The sequence below is a fragment of the Leiobunum rupestre genome, chromosome 2, assembly GCF_980474605.1.
Source record: "Leiobunum rupestre chromosome 2, qqLeiRupe1.1.hap1, whole genome shotgun sequence".
Lineage (NCBI taxonomy): Eukaryota > Metazoa > Arthropoda > Arachnida > Opiliones > Sclerosomatidae > Leiobunum > Leiobunum rupestre.
The window spans coordinates 10,092,338-10,120,314 of NC_143385.1; the positions used below are offsets into that span (position 1 = coordinate 10,092,338).

The window sequence follows — 27,977 nt, forward strand, 5'->3', positions numbered from 1 at the left end:
TTTTCAAAAATACGTTGATAATTTCCGATTTAATTTTATTATTATCAGGCTGGCAACGCTGCCTGCACCCGTTTTTAAAACCAAAAGTCATCATCAAAACTAAAACTAAACCTTCGCTCTTATTCGCAAGTGTAGACTCTCATCAGCAATCAGTTCCAAATTGTTTAGATACGTTAGAAATTGAAAAGACAGCAAAATCTTTTTTTTTCGGTTCTTTGACTGTACTCTTTAGTTTCTTTTTACAAATTTGTATGTTGGTTACGAATCTTACGATGCGTTACGTTGTACAAGTTCAAAATTAAATCTCAAATCTCCTGTGAATTTATAACGTAGCCTTTTTGGTAAATTTTTCTCTTATAATTTATTAATAGAATTCCACTTAATAAGTTTAATAACTAGCTACAGTATTAATCAATTTGAATTGTAATGTTTTTATTTATTTCTATGATTTATATTCCAGGAGCTAGGTTGTTGGATTTTTAACTTGCAATTTTACATCCAACAAAGTTCAATTAATTAAACCAGATATTTCTTTATCAACTTCTGCTCAAACCTACACTTCACTTCAGTCGTTAGAGCTCTGTTGTACCCTCTATAAACGAAACATTTAAACATTTACGCAGGTTTCCTAAAACAAAGTACATTTTTACTCTAGAGCTTGGAATTATTTCTATAATTTCTTGTTTCATTAAAAAAACAAATTGGTTTATTTTATGATAATCTGAAGAGGATATTAAAAAAAAAAAATTTTGTCCATGCATCAAAATATTATGTAATTAAAATTTCATTTAGCTCGGGAAGCTCCTATGATTTTCTAAAAACATTGTATTAAATTGTTTTTTAAATTGAAAAGTATTCCATGTGTAATTCTTCTATTTTGAATGAAATTTTATCATCATCTGAAGAGGATAGAAGTATTCTCAAATATTAATTGCAGTTTGTTTAGTAGAAGTAACAACAGTTGTGCCAAGAGTAATTATCATTGTGTGCTCAGTGCTGTAAGCAATTTCTTGCAAATGAAATCAACTTGTATATCGTGAAATCTGGGTGAAAATACTTTCCAATATCTCAAAATCAGACTAAAAAATCAACAATAAGTTTTTGATTTCTGAAAAATCTTTGAGATTCAAAATTTGCAAATTTTGGGCCCCTTGGTCTATATAGTTTGATTGGAAATACTTCTTTCATTAATGAGTATAGGACCCTATATATACTTTAATTTCAAAATATTTCAGTTTTTGATTTTTAATTATAATTGATTTTAAATTTAAATTTTTTCAGTTGAAAATGGAAGAGCCAAATATAAGCCAAAGCTACATACTTTTACATCCTCATGATGGAGTTGAGCCAAAAGATAATAACATAAAAGGTAGAATTAATAAGGCTTTAAATCAAGAGGTTCCTGTTCAAATTCGAATTGAGGAACAAAATGATGTGCCATATTCGGAGTTTCTTCTGCACATAGATTGTAAATTTCCTGATAAACTACAAGCGGAATATATTATTTCAAGGTTCTGTGAAAATGTTTTCCAAGGTAGGAATTCAGGAATTAAAATAGTAACTACATGTAGGATTTAGTTTAATATATAATTTTCTTACTAAAGTGAACCACTAAGTTTTAGCTGAACCCTGTTATTTTCTAATGAAATGTATAAATTTGGGTCTTCTGAATTCCATTTGAAATGTAAGATGACTAGTTTGTAGCTAATGGTAGCAGCACGCGTTATAATATAAACCTATGTAAGTTTTGTTTTGGCATCTTACTCCAAGTGACTCTGTATGTGACACAGTTATTCAAACAGGTTTAAAGATTTGATTTTAGCTGTTAAAAATGTTGCGTGATAATCAATTTTTGGAGTGGTTGGGGGGGGGGGGGGGGGGTAGTCACTTCATTAATCAGGTGTACAACTCATAGGTAGTCTCGGGAATTCACTTAGAATAATAACTGTAATCATTGAAAAATTGAGTAATTACTGGAAGTCACTGAAAAAATTTAGTAATCATTGGAAATCAATGAAAAATTGTGAGTAATTACTGGAAATAACTGAAATTTGAGTAATCACTGGAAATCACTGAAAAAATGTGAGTTATGTAAGGTTTTTATGGAACTTTACTGAATCGTGATGATCGATTGTTCACAGAAATATTCCTAGCCCTTGCTCAAAGATATTAATTCACCAAGGCGGGGGGAAGATGGCGACAAAATGCGAGTCGTGGCCTTATCGTGGAGTGAATTAAATCTGAGAGAGGGGGTTACATACAGGGGAAAAGAAAAAAAATAAAAAAGGAGGGGGAGATTCGAATTCAGAATGGAAACCCTTTGCCGTTAATCAATCACAAAATCTTTATTTAACACTCAAATTTATAAATAACACTAAAATACAAAACAAATGAACAAAATTGCGGGGGGAACTGAGGGGATAATCTTACTTTGCTTCTAGTGATGGTTAGGCCATCTCTACTATGGTTCTTTTAGCTTTTTCCAATATACGAGGGGAATTTAAACACTAAAAATACACTCTTTGACCTTAAATTTGTTAATGAAACTATCTCTTACTATTTTCTATGGGATCGGTTCCTGTATCCCTACTCTCAGGCATCTTGGGCTCGAAGGACGGAGGGGACAGAAAGTAATATACACTTACACTAAATAATAATAAACACTACAATTAAATCCTACAATTAAAGATTCTACAATTAAACAATGACAATAATTAACTCAAAAATAATAACAACGGCGAGGGCACAACGCGAACGGAAAAAGTAATCTGGACTGTATAAATACAAGAGGCAGAATGAACTCTCAACCTCGAGGGGACCTGTCTTAAATCCTTTTCTCGGACAATACCGAGGGATTAAGCTTTCTTTTCAAGACTGTTTCTCTATTTTTCACTGGCTACTTCGTCTCTCGGAATGGCTAGATATTGGGTGATCAACAGGTGATTCGAGGGTGGTTAGGGCATTACGCTTCTCAGACTTATTACTGCTTGGCTTATGTTCTTCCGATCGGAATGTCCTGGCTGTGAGTCATCTAGGCAATCAGTGAGGGTTGTTCCGATCATGTGGTTTGCATTGAGGGTTAATTAATATTTAAGCGCGACTTCATCGCACATTATTTTATATTTATTTCGACATGGTTCTTCTCTTGCCCGAGAAGCAGAGTTCTGTGCCGTTCTGGCAAAAGCAGAGTTCTGTCTTTTTGGGGCTCTGTCTCTTGGTTTTGTTCTAAGGATTGTAGGTGGAGTTGAAACAAAAAGCAACTGGTGACCTCCCATTTTACCTTCTTTTTGTCTCCAAGAGGAAATGTCCAGGTGCCCTCGCGACTCTATGGCGGCAACCTTGGAAAACGTCCGCTTTTCTTGGGATCTTGCTACCTGATAGTTATTATGAAGCTTGTGGACTTGAAATGACTTCATGGGATCGCTGTGAACTGAGGGGATTTTACTGGTCTAGTTCGGAAAGTTTTAGGGAAAACCTGGGCTGGGAAAGTTTGCTGAATGTATTGCACCATGGTCTTGTGACCGAGAGAAAACACTTAAATTAGCGAGGGATTAATTTTAGCCTTGCTGAAGGCAGGAATTTAGTTTATAATTTATATTGAGAGAATGGGTTAATTGATTAACTTAATATTTATATTTGAGGGTAGGTTAGACCAGATCTTATGAGCTATGTAAATTATACGGGATTCCTATGTACCAGTCATAAATTATTTAAGTCTTTAAGTTTAAGTTAATTTTAATTCTTTATAACTCGCGGGGGTTATTTTTATGTATTAGATCTTAAACTTATACGACGTTTGGTATATGGTACGCTACGAGGGGTCAAGAATATTCATTAAAATTGATTAAATTAATACTAAACAATATGTTCAAGACCAGATTGGTCTGACTCGGGGGTTTTGAGAATCGGTAGTCAGAGTGCGGGGAAAAATGTAATAACAAAAGTAAATAATACACAGAAAAAATAAAATAAGTATATGGGGGAAAATGAACCTGAAGGGTTACAGTAATCACTGGAAATCACTGAAAAATTTTGAGGAATCACTGGAAATCTCTGAAAAATTATGAGAAATCACTTAAAAATTCTGAGAAATCACTGGTAATCACAGATTATTTTGCGAAAATCAGAAATCTGGTATACAAAATATTTAAGAGTGAATACCCCCTAGTGGAGTGGTTATAAAAATACTTCATTCTGTTATAGTTGCTAAATAACATGGCTGCAAGTTACTTGTTTCTAATGTGGAACTATGATTAATACTCGTGAATTCAAGAATGCCATCCGCAAAAACGGTGTTAACTAATTAATTTAATTTTTAATCTGCATATAATGTAGGACTTAACTAATTTATTGTTTTTAATTCTCTGTTTTGTTATCTACAGACTTTGTATATTTTAACCGGGACCCCCTTGAAAATCAGCTTTGCTGAAGGGGATATCCCTTAATTAAGACATTATTATTATTAATATAAAGATGGGTACTTGCAATGAATTGTTCTTTTTTTTATTAACTTAATTTACTAGAAATATGACCATAAGAAATACAAATTTGTGTTAAGTGAAAAATGTTTATAGCTTTACTATCAGTTATACTATATGTAACCTAATCAGTAATCACTGATTATGTTACATACATATGGTTATACTTGGAGAGAATGACAGTGTTGAGCTTATCTGTAAGCATCAGGGTTTTTCCCTGGCGTGTGAAGTAAAGTGTCACTGACAGGTTTTTCAACTTGTCAGAAGGCGTACGTTTTATGGAGCCAATGAGCTCGAATGATTTCAGTGTTCTTTCTATTTTGATGGAAAGCATTTCCAGTTGATTCCCAAAATGTCTCTTTTAATGTATCATTAGTATGCTTCTAGTCCAGAGGGGAAAAAACTGGATGACTCTTAATTGTTGTTTTAATTTTTTAAACCTTAAGACAATCAAAGGAAAAATTTATTGAAATGGTTAAAAACTTCTCGACAATATGGGGCAAAAGGTTTGACAATTATCGAAATAGAGAGCTTGGGAGGATATTTAAAAAAAATTAATGAAACAGGTATTTAAAATGAAATTACAATGTTATTATGGAGCAAATTGTAGTGATAAGAAAAGTTATTTATTTAAACTTTATTACTTAATTTTAATCGCCTTCTGTAGCCCTATTTTCCTAAATAAGTTCTTCCACCATCGTTTTTGTGTGTATTTTTCTTTTTAGAATTTAACAAGAAAATGATTTGTAGGAATAGAATTTCTTTTTCAATAACAGTTTTTTTAAAAGCCTGCTTCGGTTAAAGATCGCCATTTTAAAAGACCTTAAAATCGCTTGCCAATCGTCAATTCTTGCTTCAAAAATTGCTAAAATGAAAACAAACCGTGGCACTTTCATGAAAACGGGCCTTAAGACTAAAATTTAATGGAAAAAATTTATTTTGGAATATAATAAGATAATAGTATTGCATTTGCATACTGGTAATGGATTTTCATTGCTTTTTTTATAGGAATTGGTGAATCAAAACTGGTTTTAGATAAAGCATTTCTCTTCGACTCACTTTCGCACAGAAATGAAGATATTGGATTAGATAGCTTTTCTTTTGGCTCGATTATTGGAATGACCACATTTGTAGAACATTACAATACTGCCTGGTCAAGAAATAGTTTAAAAAAAAGGATAACACAACTTAAAGTTGATTTTGAGCATGATTATTCAAGACTTATCGTAACATTTGTTGTTGCAGAAAAAAAATTACCTAAAAGGGTTTTTGATGGAAAAAGTCATAGACTTCATTGCATGGAAGTGTTATATTCATCTATTCAATCTATTACTATTGATAAAAAAACCATCAGCAAAAATCGAAACTGCTATGAATTATATCTACAAACTAGTTCCACACCCATTTTAAAGAAATTGGAGCTGACTAGAGATAAAAGTAGAGATGGTGAATGTTATTTTGAAAAAAGTGTTGATTGTAGTGATGAAGATGATAGCAATTATCTAAGTGGAGAATTTTACGAAGATTTCTATGTATACGTGTCTTCTGAGAAAAAAGAATATCGGACACCTGTAGTTAGAGCCGTTTCTTTTGGAGATGATGACATTGAAGAAAATAACATACATAAGGAATGCATCGCAGCTCCTGACAAAAAACCTAGTGTTAAGAAAAAATCAAAAGCAAGCCAATCCCAAGGTACTAGTGCCAAAAGTATCGGGTCAAGTGCTGTGTCATTAAATGGGAAAAATGAAAATGAGGCGTACTGCAGCAGTAAAACTCTTGGAATGTGCCGCACAATCAAGTTATCTATGGGAGGTGAAAATGCTTGGAAGGCAATAGAACAGTTAGTAAACTGTTGCAATAATCAAGCTGAGGTGTATTTTTCTTCTATAAATGTGAAAGAAATGAAAAAAGATCCTCCTAATCCATCTATTTCTGTTGACTATTTTGATTGCTACTACGCATTGAAATGTCTGCTATCCACAAGTTATGTTATCGCGGATGAGCTATTCATTAAGAATCAATTAAAAGAAATAAATTTATTGTTGAAGACAAAGTCGGAAGAAAATTCTAAAGCATTAGAGCTGGCCTTTTATGACATACATAATTGCCTTGATAAAGGTCACGTAATTAATTTCAAACAAGCTTTGGCAAAGTTGTATGATAAATATAATGACCCTTCAAAAGCTAAAGCAAAGGTTGATATTACAGACCGAATGGTTGAGATGCGAAGGGCTATACTGACACCGACCAGGTTTATATTTTTACCACCAGTTCCTCAGCTTAAAAGTTCACTTTTAAGAAATTGTGATACAGACTTTGCCATGAGAGTGACTCTTAGGGATGATAATTTTGATCAACTTACTTTCACCCTTTGTGGAAAGAAATCTACCAAGCTGGAATTTTTAAATAAACAGTTTAGTGATAAACTTTCTGCTGGATTTAAAGTTGGTCGTCGAAATTATGAGTTCCTTGGTTCATCAACGAGTCAACTACGGGAGCATGGTTCTTTTTTCTATGCCAAAGATAAAAAGGGAAGAACCGCTGAATATTTGAGGAGCAGTGTTGGAGATGTAGCTTCAATAACAAATGTTCCAAAGTTTATGGCCCGGATGGGTCAAAGTCTTTCACAAGCTATGGTTCAAATAGTTTTGAGAAAGGAATTTGTTGAAGGCCCAATAAATGATATCATTATTAAACATCAAATTGAAAGAAGGACTATTGAATATAATTTTACGGATGGCATCGGAAAAATCTCACCAAAGGCTGCTGAAATGGTAATGGTAAAATTTTAACTTAAGACTGAAAATGCTACCGATCAATTACACCCCTAGAATTTAGTCCTGGATGCTTTTAGAAACTTCATTATTTAAACCATTTTCTGCTAAATGTACTTTAAATTTTACATAAGGATCATCCTTCTTTATAAGGAAATTTAATTTATTCAGTGGAAAAATGCAAATCCTTTACAAAATAATATTGAAATAAATTAAAGACTTGTAAGCTAGCTACCTCCCAGACAGTGTCACCAAAGGGCACTTTTACAGAGAAAAATCCAAAATAGTGCCAAGTAAAAGGAGAGAATGACAATAAGTAGAAAATTTAATATTTTCATTTCGGAACACTGTTCACCTATTTCTGTATTCTTGTTTTTTCTAGATAAGAAATAATTAAATTTATTTTTTAATGAACTTAAGCAAAATTCGTTACAGTAATACAATGTATGAATAATTTCTTACTGTAAATTTTTTCAGATTTATAAGGCATTAGACCTTGACCCTGATGATAAACCTTCAGCATTTCAGATTAGATATGGTGGATGTAAAGGAATGTTGGTGGTAGATCCTACTCTGAAACATGACATAAAAGTTGTTTTCCGGAAAAGTCAATGGAAATTTGATTCAGATCAAGAATCACTTGAAGTTCTGAAAATAAGTAGACCACGTAAGAAAGTTAGTCTTCTCTGGAATTAAACCTGAAGTGTTTATGGCTGTAGCGTTTTTCATTTGAGTGCTCTTGAGTGATCAAGATGGCGCAGATTTTATGTTCCATTTGGGTCTCCTACAAATTTTTGGCATGTACCATTTAAAGCAATATTAAGACAGTCACATTAACCTGACCCACCCATGTGATAAAATCTGGAAAAACATCTGAATTTAAATTTTAAATGCAACGTTACGCACCACCTTCTTTATAACTTTCACCATACCGGTTACCGAGATATTCGCATTTCAAATGGGTGGGCCAGGTTAATGCTAGCCCGCCATTTTGAAATTTTCACTGGAAAGCCTATCAATAGGCACCCATATTGCACCATTACGCACCACCTTCTTCTTCATTTGCACCATACTGGTTACCAAGATATTAGCATTTCAAATGGGTGGGCCAGGTTAATGCTAGCCCGCCATTTTGAAATTTTCAGTGGAAAGCCTATCAATAGGCACCCATATTGCACCATTACGCACCACCTTTATAATTTGCACCATATCGGTTACCGACATGTACGAAATATGGATTTGAATCTTTAGATTATTTTATAGATTATTCAATAAATGTTTTAAAAACATTTAGTGCTAATTTAAATATTAAGAAACGTTTATTGTGAAAAATCATTTTCTTTATTTTTCAATAAGGGGGGATAGTTACACAAATTCACTATGTGGAATGCTCAAACTTGTATTAGTTCTTTTTATGACTAATTAATTTGATAAGAACAAAATTGTATTAATACAATTAAGAACGTGTAGTGTGTTTTTTGTTAGGCTTAGTCTGGACGGTTTTTCATGGCTAGTTTAACTACCTATCTTTCTAAGTTGTATAAAAGAAGAGATTAACAATTGCAGTTGGATTTTTGCTACCGTCTTCTCTCTGGTTTTGCAGATCGTCATAAATATCCCAGTTGTCGTTAGGTCGATAGGCATAGGAAACATAATGTCCAATTGTACCAGGAATGTTGCCTCCATGATACCCAATGATTCCCCTGATCTTAAACGAAGCTTCGTTAATTGAAATATGTTTCGGAACATCCTTGAGTTGTATGGCCATGTCATTATCGCAGTTGGTTCTACTTTGAAAATTGGTTGTTTGTATAAAAAGTAAGTTTGTGGTGCATTGTAATTAATCGTTCGCAATCCTGAGCAGTCAGTGCATTTGTAAGGCCCAAAGTTGGCGCCAAGCCCATAGTGACTAAAGCGCCCCCTATAAACTTAGTATAAAGGAGGGAGTAAAGCAGCAGAAGGTGGACAGTTGCTGTGGGGAGTCCCCCGGAGAAGTTAGGAGCTCCCACCTTGTAGAATCACCTTCAGACCATAGGATCTCTTGTTCGAGTTATATTAAAAGTAATGCTAATTATTTCTCGTGGAATTTATTTATCTTACCGATACCCAGTGGTAGAAATTTAGTCCCTTACACATTCTCCCCAAGCTGTAGGTTCGCGGAACGTTTTGACAATCTTATGTTCTTAAGAATGTATGTCTGAAGTGCTACATTCTACTAACAAAATTTGCCTCTTATGTTCTCGGTTTCTTTGGGGGCAAGCCTCTTCGGAGCAAGAATTATGTTCGAGGAAACTTGACCCATCGTTTTAAAGCTTATTGGTAAGCACAGCCACGAACTCTTCTAATAATATTAAAACTGAATGGCTCAGGAGAATGAATATGTCGAGATTATTTTTTGCGTTTCTCCAATTCCACCCGTTGGGGCCCCCGGTATGCTCCTCCGCTTTAATAAAATCAAATAATACTGCAATCTCATTGGTTCTTATAAATTACGTTTTTCGACGCGATTAACGCTGCCGCTGCGAAGACGCAAAAAATAAGAATGCCTCCTCCCCCCCCCTTAGCGTGACGGGGTTAGGGGCTCAACGTGTCCGTCGATAGTCTCGACATGTTCATTCTCCCTGAGTATAAATAAATAAATACATTCTTGGTAATATAAATATCTGATATTTATTACTTTGCCTCTGTGGTTCCAAATAAAGCTTCTCGGAGAAGTTTGTTTTCCAGCTCTAACCGTTCATTATTGATTTCTAAAACTAATCACATGCGAAAATTAAATGTTTGATTCGAGAAAAATAAGTAAATTTTGTGATTTATGATAATTACTTTCGTATTTCCTTTTCAAATCGTCCAAAATGGCATCGTTCTCCATGATATAAGTAAAAGAGCCCCACCGGTGTTTGGAAAATTCACCCAGAAAATCAGGTAGTGGATGACGCGTTGTAGCTTTCTCTATGTCTTCAATTCGCGCGGGAAACTGACGAAATTCAAACGCCATCTATTGCGCGTGAAGCCACTACGTCACTATCACAATAGGTAAAGCAAATTATCTGCGCTAGACTATCAAATATCCCAATGGAGAGAGCTTTACCAGAGTTACTCCAATCGTTCCTTATAACTTCTTGATGAGGTTCCAAGTATGAGGATCGAGGACGCATTTTGGGGGGAGATTTTGCCTTATTGCGTTAAATTTCTTTTCCAAATTTATGTATTTCGAGAAACTCATCTACTCGAAGCGGTAGTTTTCGATGAGAAAAAACACAATTTTTCAAATTCTGGAAATTACTCTCAACTTGTGCAGTGCTCCCCACCAAATTGGGTGAGTTGAAATGATTTCTCATGACTCCGGTCCATAATGGAATCAGTCGTGCCATTTTTTAATATCCTTCACAATTAAGGCCGCGAATTGTTGGTTTCCTGTTTTCCTACTTCATCTGGATTATTCAACTCTAAAATGCTTTTTTGCTTAATTTGTTTAATACAGCTTTCAAATCGGGACTTTAAAGAAATTTCGTTTACATCGCGGGTATCAAGCAAATTGGGGTTGAAATTTGACGTATTTTCCGAATCGAAATCCACTTCACCAGTTCCTATTTAGTTTTCCAACCACACTTTCCTCTTATCGCTTGTGCCCTTGGTTTCCGATGAAGCTACCATATAAATGGCTTGAAAAATCAATTCCAGATCAGTTACATCTTCGCACTGCACTGCCTGCCCTAGTGCGCTTAGGTAGAACTGGCCTAACTCCCAAGGGCACCGGTGGTAGGGCCAGTGTGGGGTTAGTATAAAAGGAGATAAGCAGAAAGAGAGAGGCAGAGCTATAGAGTCAGGAGTTTGTATGGGAGTGGTTAACTCCCTGCTAGTCAGTTATAGTTTTTTCCCCAGTGGCTGCAAGGTTACATTATCTTCCCTTGGTGGGAATGTCTAAGAAATATTAGTATCTTATTATAATAGGATAATTATTGTGTAGTTCGCTCTTAGGCCTCCGAAGGCACGTTACCCAACCTTCTAGAGTAAAGGTGGGTATAGCACCACCAGATCAGTGCCCAGTACCTCGATTAAAAACTATCGTACATAGTCTAGTATGTTTGTGAAAATGCCTATAAATAATGTGGGTCCACTAACCTTGTTTGAAAAAGTATCGCACCCTTTTTCTAGACTTTCTGTAGGTGACATTTTCCTGTACTCTTCGGACTTACTCTAAAGTCACTATCGCTTTCTTCCTCTTCTGATTCATCGGCTTGCGGTTTTTCTATTGCATCTACGTTAGTTTATTCGGAATTTTCGTTAATTCCTAGGTCATCCCATATGCAGTATCGTTTTTTTTTCACAATGGTATATAAAGCATCGGGTCCAGGGTTCAAAGATAATGACTATGGACTTAGTTTTAATAGCAAACACAGAATTTATCCCAAATGTAAAGGGTGATTGATATCATAATTTCGCTTGTTTTGTGTGAACAAACACATGGTAATTATTTTATAGTAAACCATATCTGAGTTCGAGACACCTGAGATTGAAATCAAATGCCCCTCGAATGTAAGAGGTGATTCAGTTCGTCGGACCGTGATGCATTACAGCCAAGTGAGAAAGAAAGGGTGATTCACATATCGTTTCACCGTTTTTTTGGAATTATAATTTATCTACTATTTCCTGATGATTTATAATATTTTATGATAGTGTAAAGATGGGTGGAGTTACTTGGAAAATTAGTGGTTTAATTAATTAGCTTTTCTCTAATGCAGTGACAAAGTGGTTAAAAATTTGGTTATCGGTTTTTGATTTTACAGTTAAAAATCCTTTGTGCTAATACCTTAATTAGATATTGTGATAATTATTGTGTTTTGCCTATTTGTGGATCCCATCCGATTAAAAAGTCAGGGTGATTCGAAAGTCGTTTTACTGTTAATGTTATTATGTCTAGTTTCGGTAATTTCGGTTTGTTTGTGGTGTGTTTTAAGTAAAAGCGCGATATAGAACGAGAAAAAATTGACTGTCTTTATGGGGAATGTAGATGATTGATCTTTAAGAGATTAGAAATATTTGTTGCGATAAATTACTGTACTATAACCATTGAATTTTCCATAGGCTGCGTTTTTAGTGATCTCAGGTTATAGAAGAAATTTGATAATTCTGGCTCCGTCAATTGCTCTGAAATATTAATTTCTCCCAATGTTAAAAATACCATGTAAATCGACCTGGTAGTTTGTTGGGGAAAGAGTTGACAACAAAATCACATTTGAAATTTTTTCAAGTGAACACCAAGAACGCTTTGTTCGCTAACGCTTGCTCCGCTTTAATTATTTAATAAAAGCTTTACAATTCCACAAATACAAAAGCTATATCATGAACGTATTTATGTACTGTAAAGAAATTTTATTAGATAAGTTAGATTCATATAAATGTAATAAAATTAATTGAAATAATTACTAAATTTTGAGTATTCCGAAAATTCTTCACAGGTAAATAGGAGTTAAAATGGTGATTTATAGGAAATATAGGATTATAATCCTATATTTCCTATAAATCACCATGTATACATTTCCTAAAAACATCTGGATTAACGACACAAAAATAAATGCTTGTAAAGCTTCATTTTAAAAAAAAATTTTTGCAGAAAGGTACAATTCAAAGAGAAATATAGTTTGGGGTGGAAATGAACAACACGTCAGAAACAAGATGTGCAAATTTAAACTATATCATTTACCTCTCAAAATCATTTAGATGGCGCCAATATCAATATCATGATCAATTTTTTTCAAGACCCAGCAATGTTTAAATTTAATTTTAAAATCAAAGATGAGTAATTTTTCTCGATCAATTTAATTCCTCTCAAATTTTTTAATATAGTCGCATTGACTATCACTATTCCGATAAATTTTTCTATCAATAAAAACCCGTGGAATCACAACCAATCAATTTGTATAGAATTTTTTGGGTTAAAAATCGTATCAAAATTGATATAATTATAAGGTATATTTCTGGAATCGATTAAAAAAGTATCAGATTCAAAAAAGATATGATAATGCCCATCTTTGGCTACCATTAACCTGGCCCACCCAGTTTAATTTTAAATTCATTTAAAACGGCACTGGTGCTAATTGGAGCATTATGGGTGCCTATTGATAGGATGTGTTTTACCAGATTTCATCACATGAGCGGGTCAGGTTAATGGAGCCCATTAAGAGAACACTATTATAGTAGCTTGACTTTTTAAACTGGAAGGATCGAGGTTATCCCAACCAAAAAATAAGTTGGCTAAAAACCACTTAGGACAACTTGTATTTCAACTTGGTTTTCAGTTTGTATTTGGGACAAATGCCTACTTAAAAATAACTTAAACCCTCTTTATTTATCAACTTATTTCTAACTAAACCAGAATCAACATTTACATTTAACTACTTAAAAGCAACTTAAATCCTACTAGGGAAACATCTAAAAACCAACTTAAAAATATTATGTAATTTCCTGACTACTAAAAACCAACTAATTATAAACTTAGCAAAAGCAGTATTATCCTACCAACTGAATAACAACTTATTACCCCTTTAATAGTAACTTGAAATATGCTGACAACTTGAGCCTACTTAATACCAACTCAATATCAACTAATAATGTGTATACAAACTAAATACAAACTGAAATCCAACTTATTTTTTGGTAAGGGCAATACCCAAGTTAGGACATGATGCCTTAAAATATATTAGTACTCAGAGTGTAGGGCTCAATTGTTGTAGTAAGATGTTGTCTCACACCTCTTTTCTTGCAATGCGTCTTTCTTTCCTTCTCTCAGACTGTGTGATATCCAAAACACTTTGTCCTCCTACCACACAGCCTTCCCCGAAACCAGAGACTGATATACATCTCCATGCTGTAAGCTGGAATCCATACCTCTACTTGGAAAGCTTATTGTGGCAGATTTTCGTCTTGATGTGCATGACTTTTTTTTTTACGTCACTATGTTATAACTAAATAAATAACTACGGGAGAGGGGAGCATGCGCCGAGGGAATTTTTTTTATCTCGCAGGCGGGGCCAAAGCCGTCAGATTGATCTTACCATACGTGATACGGCAAGATAAGCATTCCAATTAGAGGTATGGATTCTGGAGGGGAAATTCAGCTTATTGATTACAATAAAACATTCAACTTTCATTTGAACAAAGTAATTATTTTATTAGTATTATAAAGCATTAACTGTATGCTATCGCACTAAGCAGGAGAGTGAGTGACTAGAACAAAAGGCAAAAACCATGCACGTCAAAAACAAGTTGGCCAAGCCCCAAATAGTCCATGATGTCATGTTTATGACAAAGCGTAGTAAAACATGTAACTAGTTTTTCTCCTCCTTCAGATTCCTTCTGTAAGCATTTCTACAAATCTTGATTAATTATAAATAAATTTATAGTTAAAATATTTCACATAACTGATAATAGGGAAGTATTGATCAATTAGAAAAAAAAGTTGAAGCTTAAATCAAATACATACAAATTACTATTTTCTATTGCTTCTTGATCACTGAAGAAAGGTTGCAATTTTTATTTTTAGATATGTCCAAAATCCTCGGTTTTTAAATTAAAATAAAGGCTATCCTTAATGTATAAAATAATCAATAGGAATATGTTTTCATTTGTCATTTGCATAATTCAATACTTGTTTTCTTTGTTAGAAAGAGCATTTTTAAACAGGCCTTTCATTACTATCTTGGAGCAAATGGGAGTTAAACCAGAGAAGATGTTAAAATTGCAAAGTAATACTTTAGACAAGCTCATTGGAAGCTTAACTGATAGCTATGATGCTATGAAGATACTAAAAGAGCGTGCAAAATTGCGCGTACCATACAGCCGACTTCACCATTGTGGCTTTGATCTGTCATCTGAACCATTTTTCAAACCAATAGTTATGTTCATATACCGCCAGGCAATAGGTAGGTGTATATTTTCTTATAAAATTACCTGTTCAGTTATATTAAACAGTCTTATTTAAATTTAAATAGGTTTACACCCATTTTTACCAGAAACTTATAATTACTATTAGCATAAGTAACATAATGACATAAGTAGAATGACACTGAACGATTTTGGTTAATGATTCCTTACCAAAAAATACGTTGGTTTTTAGTTGATATTAAGTTGGTGTTAAGTAGGCTCAAGTTGCTGGCATATTTCAAGAAACTAGTTAAAGGGGTAATAAGTTGGTTTTGAGTTGGCTGGAAAATACTTTTTTTTAAGTTGGTAATTAGTTGGTTTTTAGTAGTCAGAAAATTACATATTATTTTTAAGTTAGTTTCAAGTTGGCTTTATGTTGCCACCTCCATTAAGCGAAATCAGAGTTGGTTTTAAGTGGTTTTAAGTTAGTATTTAGTTGGTATTTGTCTCAAATACCAACTTAAAACCAAGTTTAAGTAGTTTTTAGACAACTTATTTTTTGGTAAGGGATAGTATGTCGTAGAGTGACTGTGCATTTGGAAGTTACGTAACTGGAAACTTGCCCCTTCTTTCTCGGTTTGCTACCAAATTAGTTTAATTGGTTATATATGAGCAAAAACGCGTTTGTCTAAAATTTTATAAAAAAAACTACTATAGTCTTGAATTAACTAGTCAATTGCTTTGTCAGTCCTTAGCCACATTATTTATATGGTCATTGGCAAAACCGACTATCAGTAAAGAACCAAGGAGGATTAAGGGAAGGGGAGTTGTATTGAGGCACCTCTTATGGCTGCATCCATAGTCAGGGAGCATGAGACGACCAGTGGGTGGGAGGAAAATGTATGTAAAATACTGGCTCGCGTTCCTGTTTTGAGCGCCCTCTAGTTATTGGATAACTTGAGGGGATGACCACGAGTACAAGTATTCCCTTACCAAAAAATAAGTTGGATTTCAGTTAGTATTTAGTTTGTATACACATTATTAGTTAATATTCACTTGGTATTAAGTAGGCTCAAGTTGTCAGCATAATTGAAGTTACTAGTTGAAGGGGTAATAAGTTGTTATTCAGTTGGTAGGAAAATACTTTTGCTAAGTTTGTAATTAGTTGGTTTTAAGTTGGTTTTACGTTTGTGATTTTATTGCAATAAGGATTAAAATGTTTTAACAAATATTTTTCTACTGGATAACTTAATAACAACTAAATGCCACAAATTATAACTTTAAATTGCAAAGTTTTTATTAACTTTGGTTCCATCTTGAATCAACAATGATTTTATAAAACTTGAAGCAGCTCTTTCAAAATCTTTCCTCAAACATTTTAATAAGGTCCCTTACCAAAATATAAGTTGGCTAAAAACCACTTACGACAACTTGTATTTCAACTTGGTTTTCAGTTTGTATTTGGGACAAATGCCTACTAAAAAATAACTTAAATCGTCTTTATTAATCAACTTATTTCCAACTAAACCAGAATCAACATTTACATTTAACTACTTAAAAGCAACTTAAAAATGATATGTAGCTTCCTGACTAATTAAAACCAACTTAAAAATAATATGAAACTTCCTGACTACTAAAAACCAACTAATTACACACTTAGAAAAAGAACTATTTTCCTACCAACTGAATAAAAACTTATTAACCCTTCAACTAGTAACTTGAAATATGCTGACAACTTGAGCCTACTTAATACCAAGTTAATATCAACTAATAATGTGTATACAAACTAAATATAAACTGAAATCCAACTTATTTTTTGGTAAGGGGTCAGTGTTATCTTTACAACATTCAGGGGCTTAAAAGATAAAAAGTCAGGTTGGGGCGGGGGGAAGCCTATAATCTAGGTTTAGTTGGAAATAAGTTGATTAATAAAGAGGATTTAAGTTATTTTTAAGTAGGCATTTGTCCCAAATACAAACTGAAAACCAAGTTGAAATACAAGTTGTCCTAAGTGGTTTTTAGCCAACTTATTTTTTGGTAAGGGTTATTATTATAGTTAAAAAAATCCGAGAAGTTTAAAGGGAGAGTATTGTAAAAAAAAGTCATACAGTTGTTGTTCAGTCGGTGGCGTATAATACCGGTGGTGGATCTGATATTTTTAAAGATTTTATTAGTATGATTAGAGAACTTAAAGTTAAGGTCAACCAGCACACCAAGATCACACTCAGAAAGGGTTGACCCTTACCAAAAAATAAGTTGGATTTCAGTTTCTATTTAGTTTGTTAACACATTATTAGTTTATATTGAGTTGGTATTAAGTAGGCTCAAGTTGTCAGCATATTTCAAGTTACTATTAAACGGGTAATAAGTTGTTATTCAGTTAGTAGGAAAATACTGCTTTTGCTAAGTTTATAATTAGTTGGTTTTTAGTAGTCAGGAAATTACATACTATTTTAAGTTGGTTTTTAGATGTTTCCCTAGTAGGATTTAAGTTGCTTTTAAGTAGTTAAGTGTAAATGTTGATTCTGGTTTAGTTGGAAATAAGTTGAATAATAAAGAGGATTTAAGTTATTATTAAGTAGGCATTTATACAAACTGAAAACCAAGTTGAAAAACAAGTTGTCCTAAGTGGTTTTTAGCCAACTTATTTTTTGGTAAGGGGAATTAATTGGGGTGCCATTAATGAGGTAAACATGATTAGATTTGTGCTGGCCAAGGGGAAGAACGGCGCGTTTTTCAGTGTTGAGAGATAACCCCTTGGAGCGGGACCAATCAACAACATCGGTGAGGTCAGACTGAAGTGACATACAGTAGTTTTCCCACTTTTCAAGATAATTCCTCCCAGAGGAGAACTCCTCTCCTAAGTACTTGTACATAATCATTTCATGTTGAAGGACAAAATCGCGTTTACACTCTAAGGTTGATGATAGAATGGGCAAGACCTTAGATTTTTCGTCGCTGAAGGACAACCCATTTTATTCAGCGAAATTCGTACATTCGTTCAAAAGTATCGCCACCGTTTTTTCCATATGAACCATATTGTCTGCATGCATCAAATAAAAAATAATGGTAAACTTCCCTTTCACCTGCCCTTCCATGTCTTAGGGACATAAGCTCCCACACCGAGGGAAGACAGCGGAAACGCTAGCTCATCCAGAAAAGCGATAACTTAGAGAAATGTTATAGGGAGGTGTGAGAGGTTGGAAGTTGATTCAATAAAGTCGGTGAAATGTACATCATCATAGTTTAACTTCGTAAATGCTACGAACGGCAACGGAATGAGGTATTTTAAATGTACTTCAAAAGCTCTCCCTTGAAAGTCCCTTTAAACTGTAATTAAGTTGCATAATCAGATCCCCCTCGACCTTTTCCATGGATATTTGGCTGCAACAATGTTTAACACTGATTTTTGTTTAGTAAATTAAGTTATGGAAATTTTAATATCTGTCGCTTCTTAGCCATACAATTTACAAAAATAAATAAGCATGGTTTTACAAACCAAAGACTTGATTTTTAAATATTATAACTTGATGTCGAGTTATGTATTTTTTATTGCAATCAATATAGCAAATTTTCAATAATTGTTTAATGTAGTATTAAATATATTTATTTTTTATTAAATAATTTTTAGGGGAATTGAAACATAAGGCAAGAATTCAAATACCATTTGACCAAAGTAGAACCATGTTTGGGGTTGTTGATGAAACTAATACCCTTAAATATGGTCAAGTTTTCTTTCAATATAGTGACATCACAATTGATGGAAAAATTTCAAGAACAGCAAAAGGTCATACAGGTTAGTTACTTTTTAATAATAAGGTAAAGTAGAAGTTAACTATCTGTTGTGAATTGATATTAATCAAAGAGCTACTCCGGAATAGAATGGAATTAACCCAAGAGTATTTTGATTATTTAAAACATGAGTATATTGGGAATTTTCTATGGATCTAAAACTTATTTGGGTTTTTGTGTTGGTCTTCCTTTAAACCCTATCTAACAGAACTATTCGGGGGGCAAAATTAATTTCTATCCAAAGATATACTTTCTAATAAAATACTTGTTTGCAAATTTTAGTTCCTGAAAGATTTTGAAATTAGTTTTCATTTTAAAATGGAAATTAGTCATGAAGTTTATTATAGGTTTTCCGCTAAGACCTTTAAGGACTATTTCATTTTTGGATCAGATTCCTGTTAGGAGTTATTTTTTGGAGGTAACATTATGATATGTACTATTGAATTTGTTCAGAACAATTTTCTGATTAACCGTGTATCTATTTAAAAAAAATTACGTGACAAACAAACTCAAAACCCTACATTTTGACAATGTTTAAATCCATTCTTTATGAGAAGGGCCTAAGAAAAAGGATAAGGTTTGTTAAATAGTTAAAAATGTAAAATCTTTCAGAGTGCATTTAAAAATTAGACATTTACAAGTTTAAAGATCATGTTCACTATCATTCTTGATACTTATAATTAACTCTCTAAATTAATTATTACCTCTTCAACACTTTATAACACTCAACAACTGTTATTTTATATTAATTTTCTTACTTTGCATCTGATATATGTATTAATTAAAAGATGATAAATCTAAATTCGAGAGATCACGAATTAAAGCCTTCATCTCTTGAATCTTGAAATATTTTAACACTAGCTGCTCCAAAATGCAGACCACTTCGCCCCACTCCATGAATAATAATAAGTTTAAAATAGACTACACAAAGTTGCAAAGGCTTTGAGAGCATTGATGCTAGACAACAGGATATTGGAAGCCTTGCAAGTGCACGCTGGAAGGTTTATGGGTCTTAAAGATACCAAGAGTTAAATTACAGAGGCTTTTATTCACTTCAAATTATCGTTTAACAGGTAAAGTAACATACAATTATGTATGATAGTGTGTCAGGAAGAGACTGCCTTCAAATCTCCCGAGTGGCTCTTTATATAGGGCATTGCTTTCCACCAAAAATCAGGTCTGTAGCGTCGCTTCGTGACTCAAGCTCCAACTAGGAAGACCCGTGGTTCCCCTAGCCAAGGCCACCATTACAGCCTCTTCTTGGCCACCTGCTCGTCCACCAATACCTCACTCTGTCTTTGTCCACAGTACATGGAGAATGGGGTTTCAAGGGGTAAAATCAATGATCATGCATGACACCCCCCCCCCCCCCCAACAAAGTCAACAAAAGGGATCACATGTTCCCGTTGAAGATAACCTAGACTGATTAATATCTAACTGTGAAATCGACATAATTTTTATTCAACCATTTGAACAACGAACATGGAAAACTGTCACCCAAATGAGAAAACTGCAAACCACAAACCCGTGAAACAAAATGTTTTCCCACGATCAGTAGAAATAAACCCCAAATTTTTTGGTTATATTGCGGGTTGACAACCAGGTTGAAGATGATAACGTCATAAACATCTTCCCAAACAGTGTTGCCAACTTATAGGCCATAAACACCATAGCTCTATCTTTTACAGCAAGCCACGCAAGCTAACAGCTCCCTACTCTTACTATTAATATTAAACTCAATAGGTTTTATGGAAAAGGGAAAGCAAAGAGTTTGGATAAAACCCCTTTAACCATTGGGGAGAGAAATTGCAAACTCAACGCAGGAATTGTTAGTTTTCACCCAATGTCACATGCTGGGATCAAACCCGGCTCCTTTTGCAGAAATATGAAAGTGCTAACCACATATACCAGTAACTGTGATATGCCTCTTAAGATACTATCTAGAAATAGTATTTATTTTAGTCTCTTATTGCAAGTAAAGACATTATTTTTGCTTCAAAAGGTATAGTGATCAGTAATAATATACTCACTCTTCTAGGCACGGTTTTGGTCACGAAAAATCCCTGTATGCACCCTGGAGATGTAAGGAAGTTTGAAGCGGTGGATGTTGAAGCTTTACATCACATCAAAGATTGTCTTGTTTTTCCAGCACAGGGGAAAAGACCTCACCCAGATGAAATGGCTGGTAATTGCACCTTCATTCTTTTAAGCCATACATCATACATTTTATTCTTGGAGCACCCTATTCCCACTTTTAACAAAACAACTTAATAATTAACTTAAAGTATTCTAAATTATGATTAAATAGAATGAAAATCAACACAAATTTTGTTGTTTTGCAGTCCTTGTGATTTTCTAAAAATGCGCTGGTCAAGTTATCAAAATTTACACACAAAATATATCTGGCCAAAGATAATAAACACAGTCTATCCAGCTCCAAGCCCAAATCCAAATTTATTTAGTGCTATCCAAATTTTGGCTTCTTGATTTCTTTCCTGGAGCCAGAGCCTGCTCCCACCATGGATATATATAATTCTTATGGATTCAATACTGCGGGAGAACGCAGCCAGCAAATGTCTTTCTGCAGTTGGCGCCCTCCAGCTAAGGGTTTAATCAAAGGGACATGACATCACTCCAAAGTGAGCCAGAAATTGGGTGGGAAACTTTTTTACCAGTCTGTCGCCCTTACCAAAAAATACGTTGGTTTTTAGTTGATATTAAGTTGGTGTACACATTGTAGTTGATATTAAGTTGGTGTTAAGTAGGCTCAAGTTGCTGGCATATTTCAAGAAACTAGTTAAAGGGGTAATAAGTTGGTTTTGAGTTGGCTGGAAAATACTTATTTTTTTAAGTTGGTAATTAGTTGGTTTTTAGTAATCAGAAAATTACATATTATTTTTAAGTTAGTTTCAAGTTGGCTTTATGTTGCCGCCTCCATTAAGCGAAATCAGAGTTGGTTTTAAGTGGTTTTAAGTAGGTTTTAAGTTAGTATTTAGTTGGTATTTGTCTCAATTACCAACTTAAAACCAAGTTTAAGTAGTTTTTAGACAACTTATTTTTTGGTAAGGGGCATCTGCTCGCGAATCCACATGCATGATTTTAAAGGTCTCTAATATATATTTACGTGAACCACGGCCACAAATGTCTTGAATTTACTATTGATTTTATTTCACTGGTGGAACTTAAGTTGATTAGACTTTAGTTTAACAGTATAATTTGAAAAAAAAAAACCTTTAACCCAATAATTTATTTTCTGGACTTTAAATGAGTAATAACAGGGAAAGGGATAGACGTTACTTCTTTCATATATGGTTTACCCTCATGTCTAGTAATGCTCCTACAGCCTGGATACACACACGTTTTCTTTCTTGGGTATTAGCCTAGCTGTTCGTTTAATTTTAGTTAAAACTACGTTAAAAGAAAACGCCATCTAAATCCTGAAAAGACTGTCAAGAGCTGAGCAGAATCAAGGTTTGAATTTGATCATGCGCAGAAGATCTAAAAACGAATTCCCGGCTCACTTGGAAAGGGGGGTGCGTTTTTTCTCCTTGTACATGCTGTTAATGGGTGGAAATCAACGTGGCTGCCCTGCTGGTCATGTACTTTTTTTATATACTTACTGCGCATTTGGTAGCCAAAACTTCATGATTTTACCCTTACCAAAAATCAAGTTGGATTTCAGTTTGTATTTAGTTTGTATACACATTATTAGTTGATATTAACTTGGTATTAAGTAAGCTCAAGTTGTCAGCATATTTCTAGTTACTAGTTGAAGGGGTAATAAGTTGTTATTCAGTTGGTAGGAAAATACTTATTTTGCTAAGTTTGTAATTAGTTGGTTTTTAGTAGTCAGGAAGTTACATATTATTTTTAAGTTGGTTTTAAGTAGTTAAATGTAAAAGTTGATTCTAGTTTAGTTGGAAATAAGTTGATTAATAAAGACGATTTAAGTTATTTTTTAGTAGGCATTTGTCCCAAATACAAACTGAAAACCAAGTTGAAATACAAGTTGTCGTAAGTGGTTTTTAGCCAACTTATTTTTTGGTAAGGGTAAAAACTAGGTGGTATATGAGAAGGAGAGTGGGGAAAATTTGGCTGTTTTATAGGAATTCCAAATACTGTTTTAGAATGACCTGACACATTTGTAGAATAAATTTAATAATCATTCATTAGTCTTATTTTACTTCAAATATTGTTTTAAACTTGAATATTAATCAAACAATTGGGTTAAATGATTAAAGACCATTTGTACTGTAATTTTAATTGCCAAGTCTTAAGAGTAGGTTAATGCATTTGCAGTTTTCTGCGTAGCACAGCGCAGACAAAAAAAGCATTAAAGCAGGCATGAATACAGCATAGGGTTAAGTAGTGTTTCCATAGCTTCATTTGAAAGTTGGTCTTTGCCACCAAGTTAGGTATTTTTTTGATCAATTTTTAACATGTTTATAGTATTCTTTAATAAACTGGGCAGAAAATATCTTTTGATTTATGTTTAAGCGATATTGTAACAAAACCGGGGTTTTTGACACAGTGAAAACACTAACCTTTAATCATTTAACCCGATCGTTTGAATACCTGTATTCAAGTTTGAAACAATATTTCGAGTAAAATAAGAGTAAGGATTATTTTATTCATTGTCATGTTTATTTAAATTATTCTATGAATTGTGGCTGTAGGTCTTAAGGTTTTGCATTTTATTTCCGTAGGTTTTCAGACTTTTCTCCCTTATTATAGGTTTTAATAGAAGTCTATTTAGCATATAAAACCGGTAATGTCAGAATGACAAAAAAAAAACAAACGGTTGGAAAATCTAACATGATTATCATTCCAAAATTGAGTTATGGATTTTTGAATTATGCATTCGCGAAAGAATTGACAAAGTCTAATTAGTCTAACAAATGGCATTATATTATAAATATGTATTGGATCCACTTTTAGCAGGTCAGAGCAGTGGCTCCAGATACCACAAATCTTGGGGATCCAGAGCCAGGTGGAGCATTTACTTATAAGTTTCTATAAATTCCTAGCTGATCTGATACCCTTCACAGATACTACTGTAAGACTTACCAAAATGTTCCATGCTTAAAAAAGGGTAGAAAATTTATGGAAATTAAATGAATTCCAAGAAATATTTTAATTTTAAATAAATATATAGTGCACTGTAAACTTTCCTATTTAAAATTACTCAAATCATTAGCAAATGGGTAAAATATGCAACAACTAATCGGTGTAAAGTTTTTTTTACAACAATCTAACCTTTTGTTTAAGGATCTGATTTGGATGGCGATGAGTATGTTGTAATATGGTATGACGATTTAATATTTGAGAGAGATAATTATGATGCAATGGACTACTCCAATGATGTTGTACCGGTAGTAGAAAACAAGAATATTAAGGTATGATATTGTTTGGTTTTAAACTTTTGGAAGGAAAATGCCAAGTTTCAACTATATTAGAATTTAGGTTGTTTTCAAAAATGGTCTGTATATGCAGTATATTCTTAATGTAATGCGTATAGAGGGTGTTACGGATAGGTATTTTAAAATTGAGGGGCTTGTTCTATGGTTCACAGAAAGTTGAAAATGTCTGTTGTACATGGGTCCCTAAGTGCTTGGTTTCAGAGATATGGGTTACCAAAAACTACCCTAAAAACCCGTACACAGCCTTAAAACTGATGAAATTTATTCTTCCCTGAACCAAATGGTTTTCGTTAAATAATCAGTTTTTTTTAATCAGTGAAGTGATAAAATTTATAATAAATAGCAAAAGTTAATTATTGTACTTTTAGAAGTAAGATAAGTATAGGAAAGAGGGCAAGACATTCCAGAAGTCGTTGAGGAACAAGTACTTACTATTATTACAATAAGTGTTAAAAATGACCACTTCCTGCTCTAATGCAGGCATGAGACCATCGCACAAATGATTCACGTACTTGTTAAAAAATTCCAGTTGTGTTACGGATCTAAGATGTATTAATCTCTTATTATACTAGGATACTTATTGTGTAGTTCACTCTAAGGCCTCCGATGGGACATTACCCAACCTTCTTTAGTAAGGCCGCTACGCTTTAGGAGATGGTTGGCATTTTGTATCTTATATTTTCATAATTAAAAGCATTTGTGACGGCTATATTTTATTTGGAACAGTATCAATACTTCAAAATAGCTTGTATCCCTTGTCAGACGTATCTAATCTTTAGCATTTTTTGTAAAAATCTTTATTATTCTGGTACACAACTCCTAATAGTTCTTCCAACAATCCTTAAACACAGTCTAGAAGTGGTCTGAGTCCAGAACGTATCATTGTATACTCTAGCTCGTATGATACTGAATCAACATGTACTCAAAAAATTACTTGAAATATTTGCAATTTCACTTGCCCTTTTTTGGGTTGATAAGATGGTTGATTTGTGGCTTGGAGATTGGTGATCTCTTTTTGCCTTTCCATATATTAGAGAATGAGATCCTGCGACCATTATAGTATAATAATTCAATAAACATTTTTTACTCATTGGGACCTATAGAACATGCCCCGGAATGTTTGACATACTTTGCTGTAACCACCCTACAACGACTTTTGTAAATCAAAGGTGGGAAATCTTAATTCGTAGTCTAAGGAGGGGAGAGGACTTTATACCTTTAAAAGTGCTAGCTCATCAAGGGTGGTCGTTTGCCCCACCTACAGGTACCCGTGTGTATATTTGAATTAATATTTTATATAATTATTTTCTCAAAGCAGGAAAGAAACTCATTGTTTTACTAAACATTTAGCAAATTTATATAAACATCATAATTTTGCAGGTTGAACACATGACTCAATTTATGTGTCAATACATAGTGGATGACTGTGTTGGACTCGTAGCAAGTGCCCATTTGGCTTTGGCAGACAGCATCAGCATTTTTGATCCAAAACTTATTAAAATAGCTAAAAAATATTCTGTAACATTAGATTTTGCTAAAAGTGGGAAGCCTGAAGAACTAGAGACTAAAGAGAAGCCAAAAATATATCCAGACTTCATGGAAAAAAACCAGTCAAAAAAAACCTACTTGTCCCAAAATACTCTAGGAAGACTCTTTCGTAATTGCAAAAGAATTGAAATGGTTTCAGAAATTTTGGATGATGAGATGGAAGTTAAGAAAGATGAAGATTTAATATATCCTGGATGGGAAAAGTATGAAGATAATGCAAAGACTATGTTAGACGAATATCTGCGTCTACTTTTAATGCCCACTAAGATGTTTAACTTAACTAGAGAGGGAGAAATTATGTCAGGAGCCATAAAGAAAATTGAAAAGACTTTTCAAGGGAAAAATGCAAAAGAAAATATGGATATGGCATTAGATTGTATTGTACCTAATGTTTTTAAAAAATGTAAAGATATGTTTTATGAAGAGTTTTTACCTGAATCTGCTTCTAAAAAAAAATCAGAAAAAAAAAATGAAACTGAAGAGTTTGCCCATCAAGCCTTTATTAAAGCATCTCAGCCTGATAATCCTACAATAGACAACAACAATTTGTTAGACGAGATGCTAAAGAAAATTTCTGCTTGGTATATTGTTGCATATGATGCCAAAATCAACAAAATTTCTACTTGTTTGGGGCTTCCATGGACTGTTCCAGAGTTGATGGGTTTACTCAAAGCTCATTCAGTTTTAAAAAAAAAACAACCAGTAATTCCATTAGTGGAACATTATATTGAAAACTTTCTTTATGAAATAGGAATTCCATTGGTGGAACAGAACATTCAGAATTTCATTAATGAATTAGAAATTAACTGCTTGAACCAAACTGTTCTAAAAGGCAATCAAGAAAGGGCTCTAAAGTTAGTAAAAATTTGGCTAAACCATTACAAAGACTTTCTGTCTCTAAGAGGTTTATGGAAAGAGCAGAACTATGTTCTAAATTTATTAAATGAAACAGTTTCAAGATATATAGCTGATCATCAAAATGCTAGTTCTGCCCAGTTAATTCTGGCTTTTTTCAGAAAGCTTAGTACACACTGCTATTCTTCATATGCAGAAACCTCTAACTGGAAATATAAAGAACTTGGAATGTTAGCTTTGGTAACTTTGTCCAATATTTCTTCTACTGGTAAGCTTTGGCTGTCATCGCGGTCAAAAAACCCTGCATCTATAACTAGAATGGGTAATTTAATGAAAGATTTTCGAGAACAAATGATAATGCAATTAGAATTTGGAACAGTTCAAACAGATAAGAAAAGTTTCAAAACCTTTTTACTACAAAATGAAAACCAAGTCAAAACGACTTTAATAAATATGAGTGGAGTAAAAATTATAGACATAGATTACAGAGAAATAAAACGTTTAGACCAGCCCAGTATCTATGTTGTCGTACTAACAGCATATGGTAGAATGTGGAGTATAGAGAGTTTAAAAGACTTTGTCATACAGCCAAATTTTGCTAAGATTATAATGCAGACCACTCTAGAGGAACTAAAATATTACTCTAATAAATACTAGTCAAGATGATAACCAAAATTTTACGGATAGTCTGGATTTTCTTAATGATAAGATTGTTTTCATAATTGGTTTTACTAAATTAATCATATATTGTAAAACCTTTAAGAATACATCTTTATCTATAATTTGATGTACGTTCATAAAGCATTCCACCAGCCTCAACCTATTTGATGCAAGAAAACGAATGAATACACAATGTCTGCGTTATCTCAATTAGCTATGGTGCATGGCTGGTGGAACCTTTTAATATATTATAAAAATATATCCTTGTAGGAGTTAACCTGAAAATTTGTTTACATATAGTTTTGTATTTTCTTTATAAAAAAGGTAAATTACTAAATTTTTTTTAGTTTAATTGCTGGGGTATTGCTCTTCAGTGTCTCACCTGGCCACAAGTATAAATAAACGTTTTTTGCTATAGATATATTACAAAGTTTTGTAACAATTTTATGATTAGAAATTATCGACAAGAAAAATGTATCTATTAAATTTACAAATTCTTTTTTTTTTAAATCTTCTAATTCTTTTTTAAAATTTTAGGCAATAATTATGTAAACATTATAAACACATACAATATGTTACCA

The 27,977-nt window shown here is 33.4% G+C and overlaps 1 protein-coding gene across 1 annotated transcript; it reads left to right on the top strand.

Annotated features, from left to right (window-relative positions):
• Positions 1 to 222: 222 nt before the first annotated feature.
• Positions 223 to 27,906, top strand: LOC149956056 (uncharacterized). Its single transcript, XM_090165386.1, has 9 exons — positions 223 to 341; positions 1,282 to 1,534; positions 5,487 to 7,255; positions 7,733 to 7,922; positions 14,923 to 15,180; positions 18,753 to 18,917; positions 20,952 to 21,098; positions 24,182 to 24,309; positions 25,714 to 27,906. The coding sequence occupies exons 2-9, from the start codon at positions 1,288 to 1,290 to the stop codon at positions 27,391 to 27,393; spliced, it is 4,584 nt and encodes a 1,527-aa protein (XP_090021512.1). The 5' UTR covers positions 223 to 341; positions 1,282 to 1,287; the 3' UTR covers positions 27,394 to 27,906.
• Positions 27,907 to 27,977: the final 71 nt, after the last annotated feature.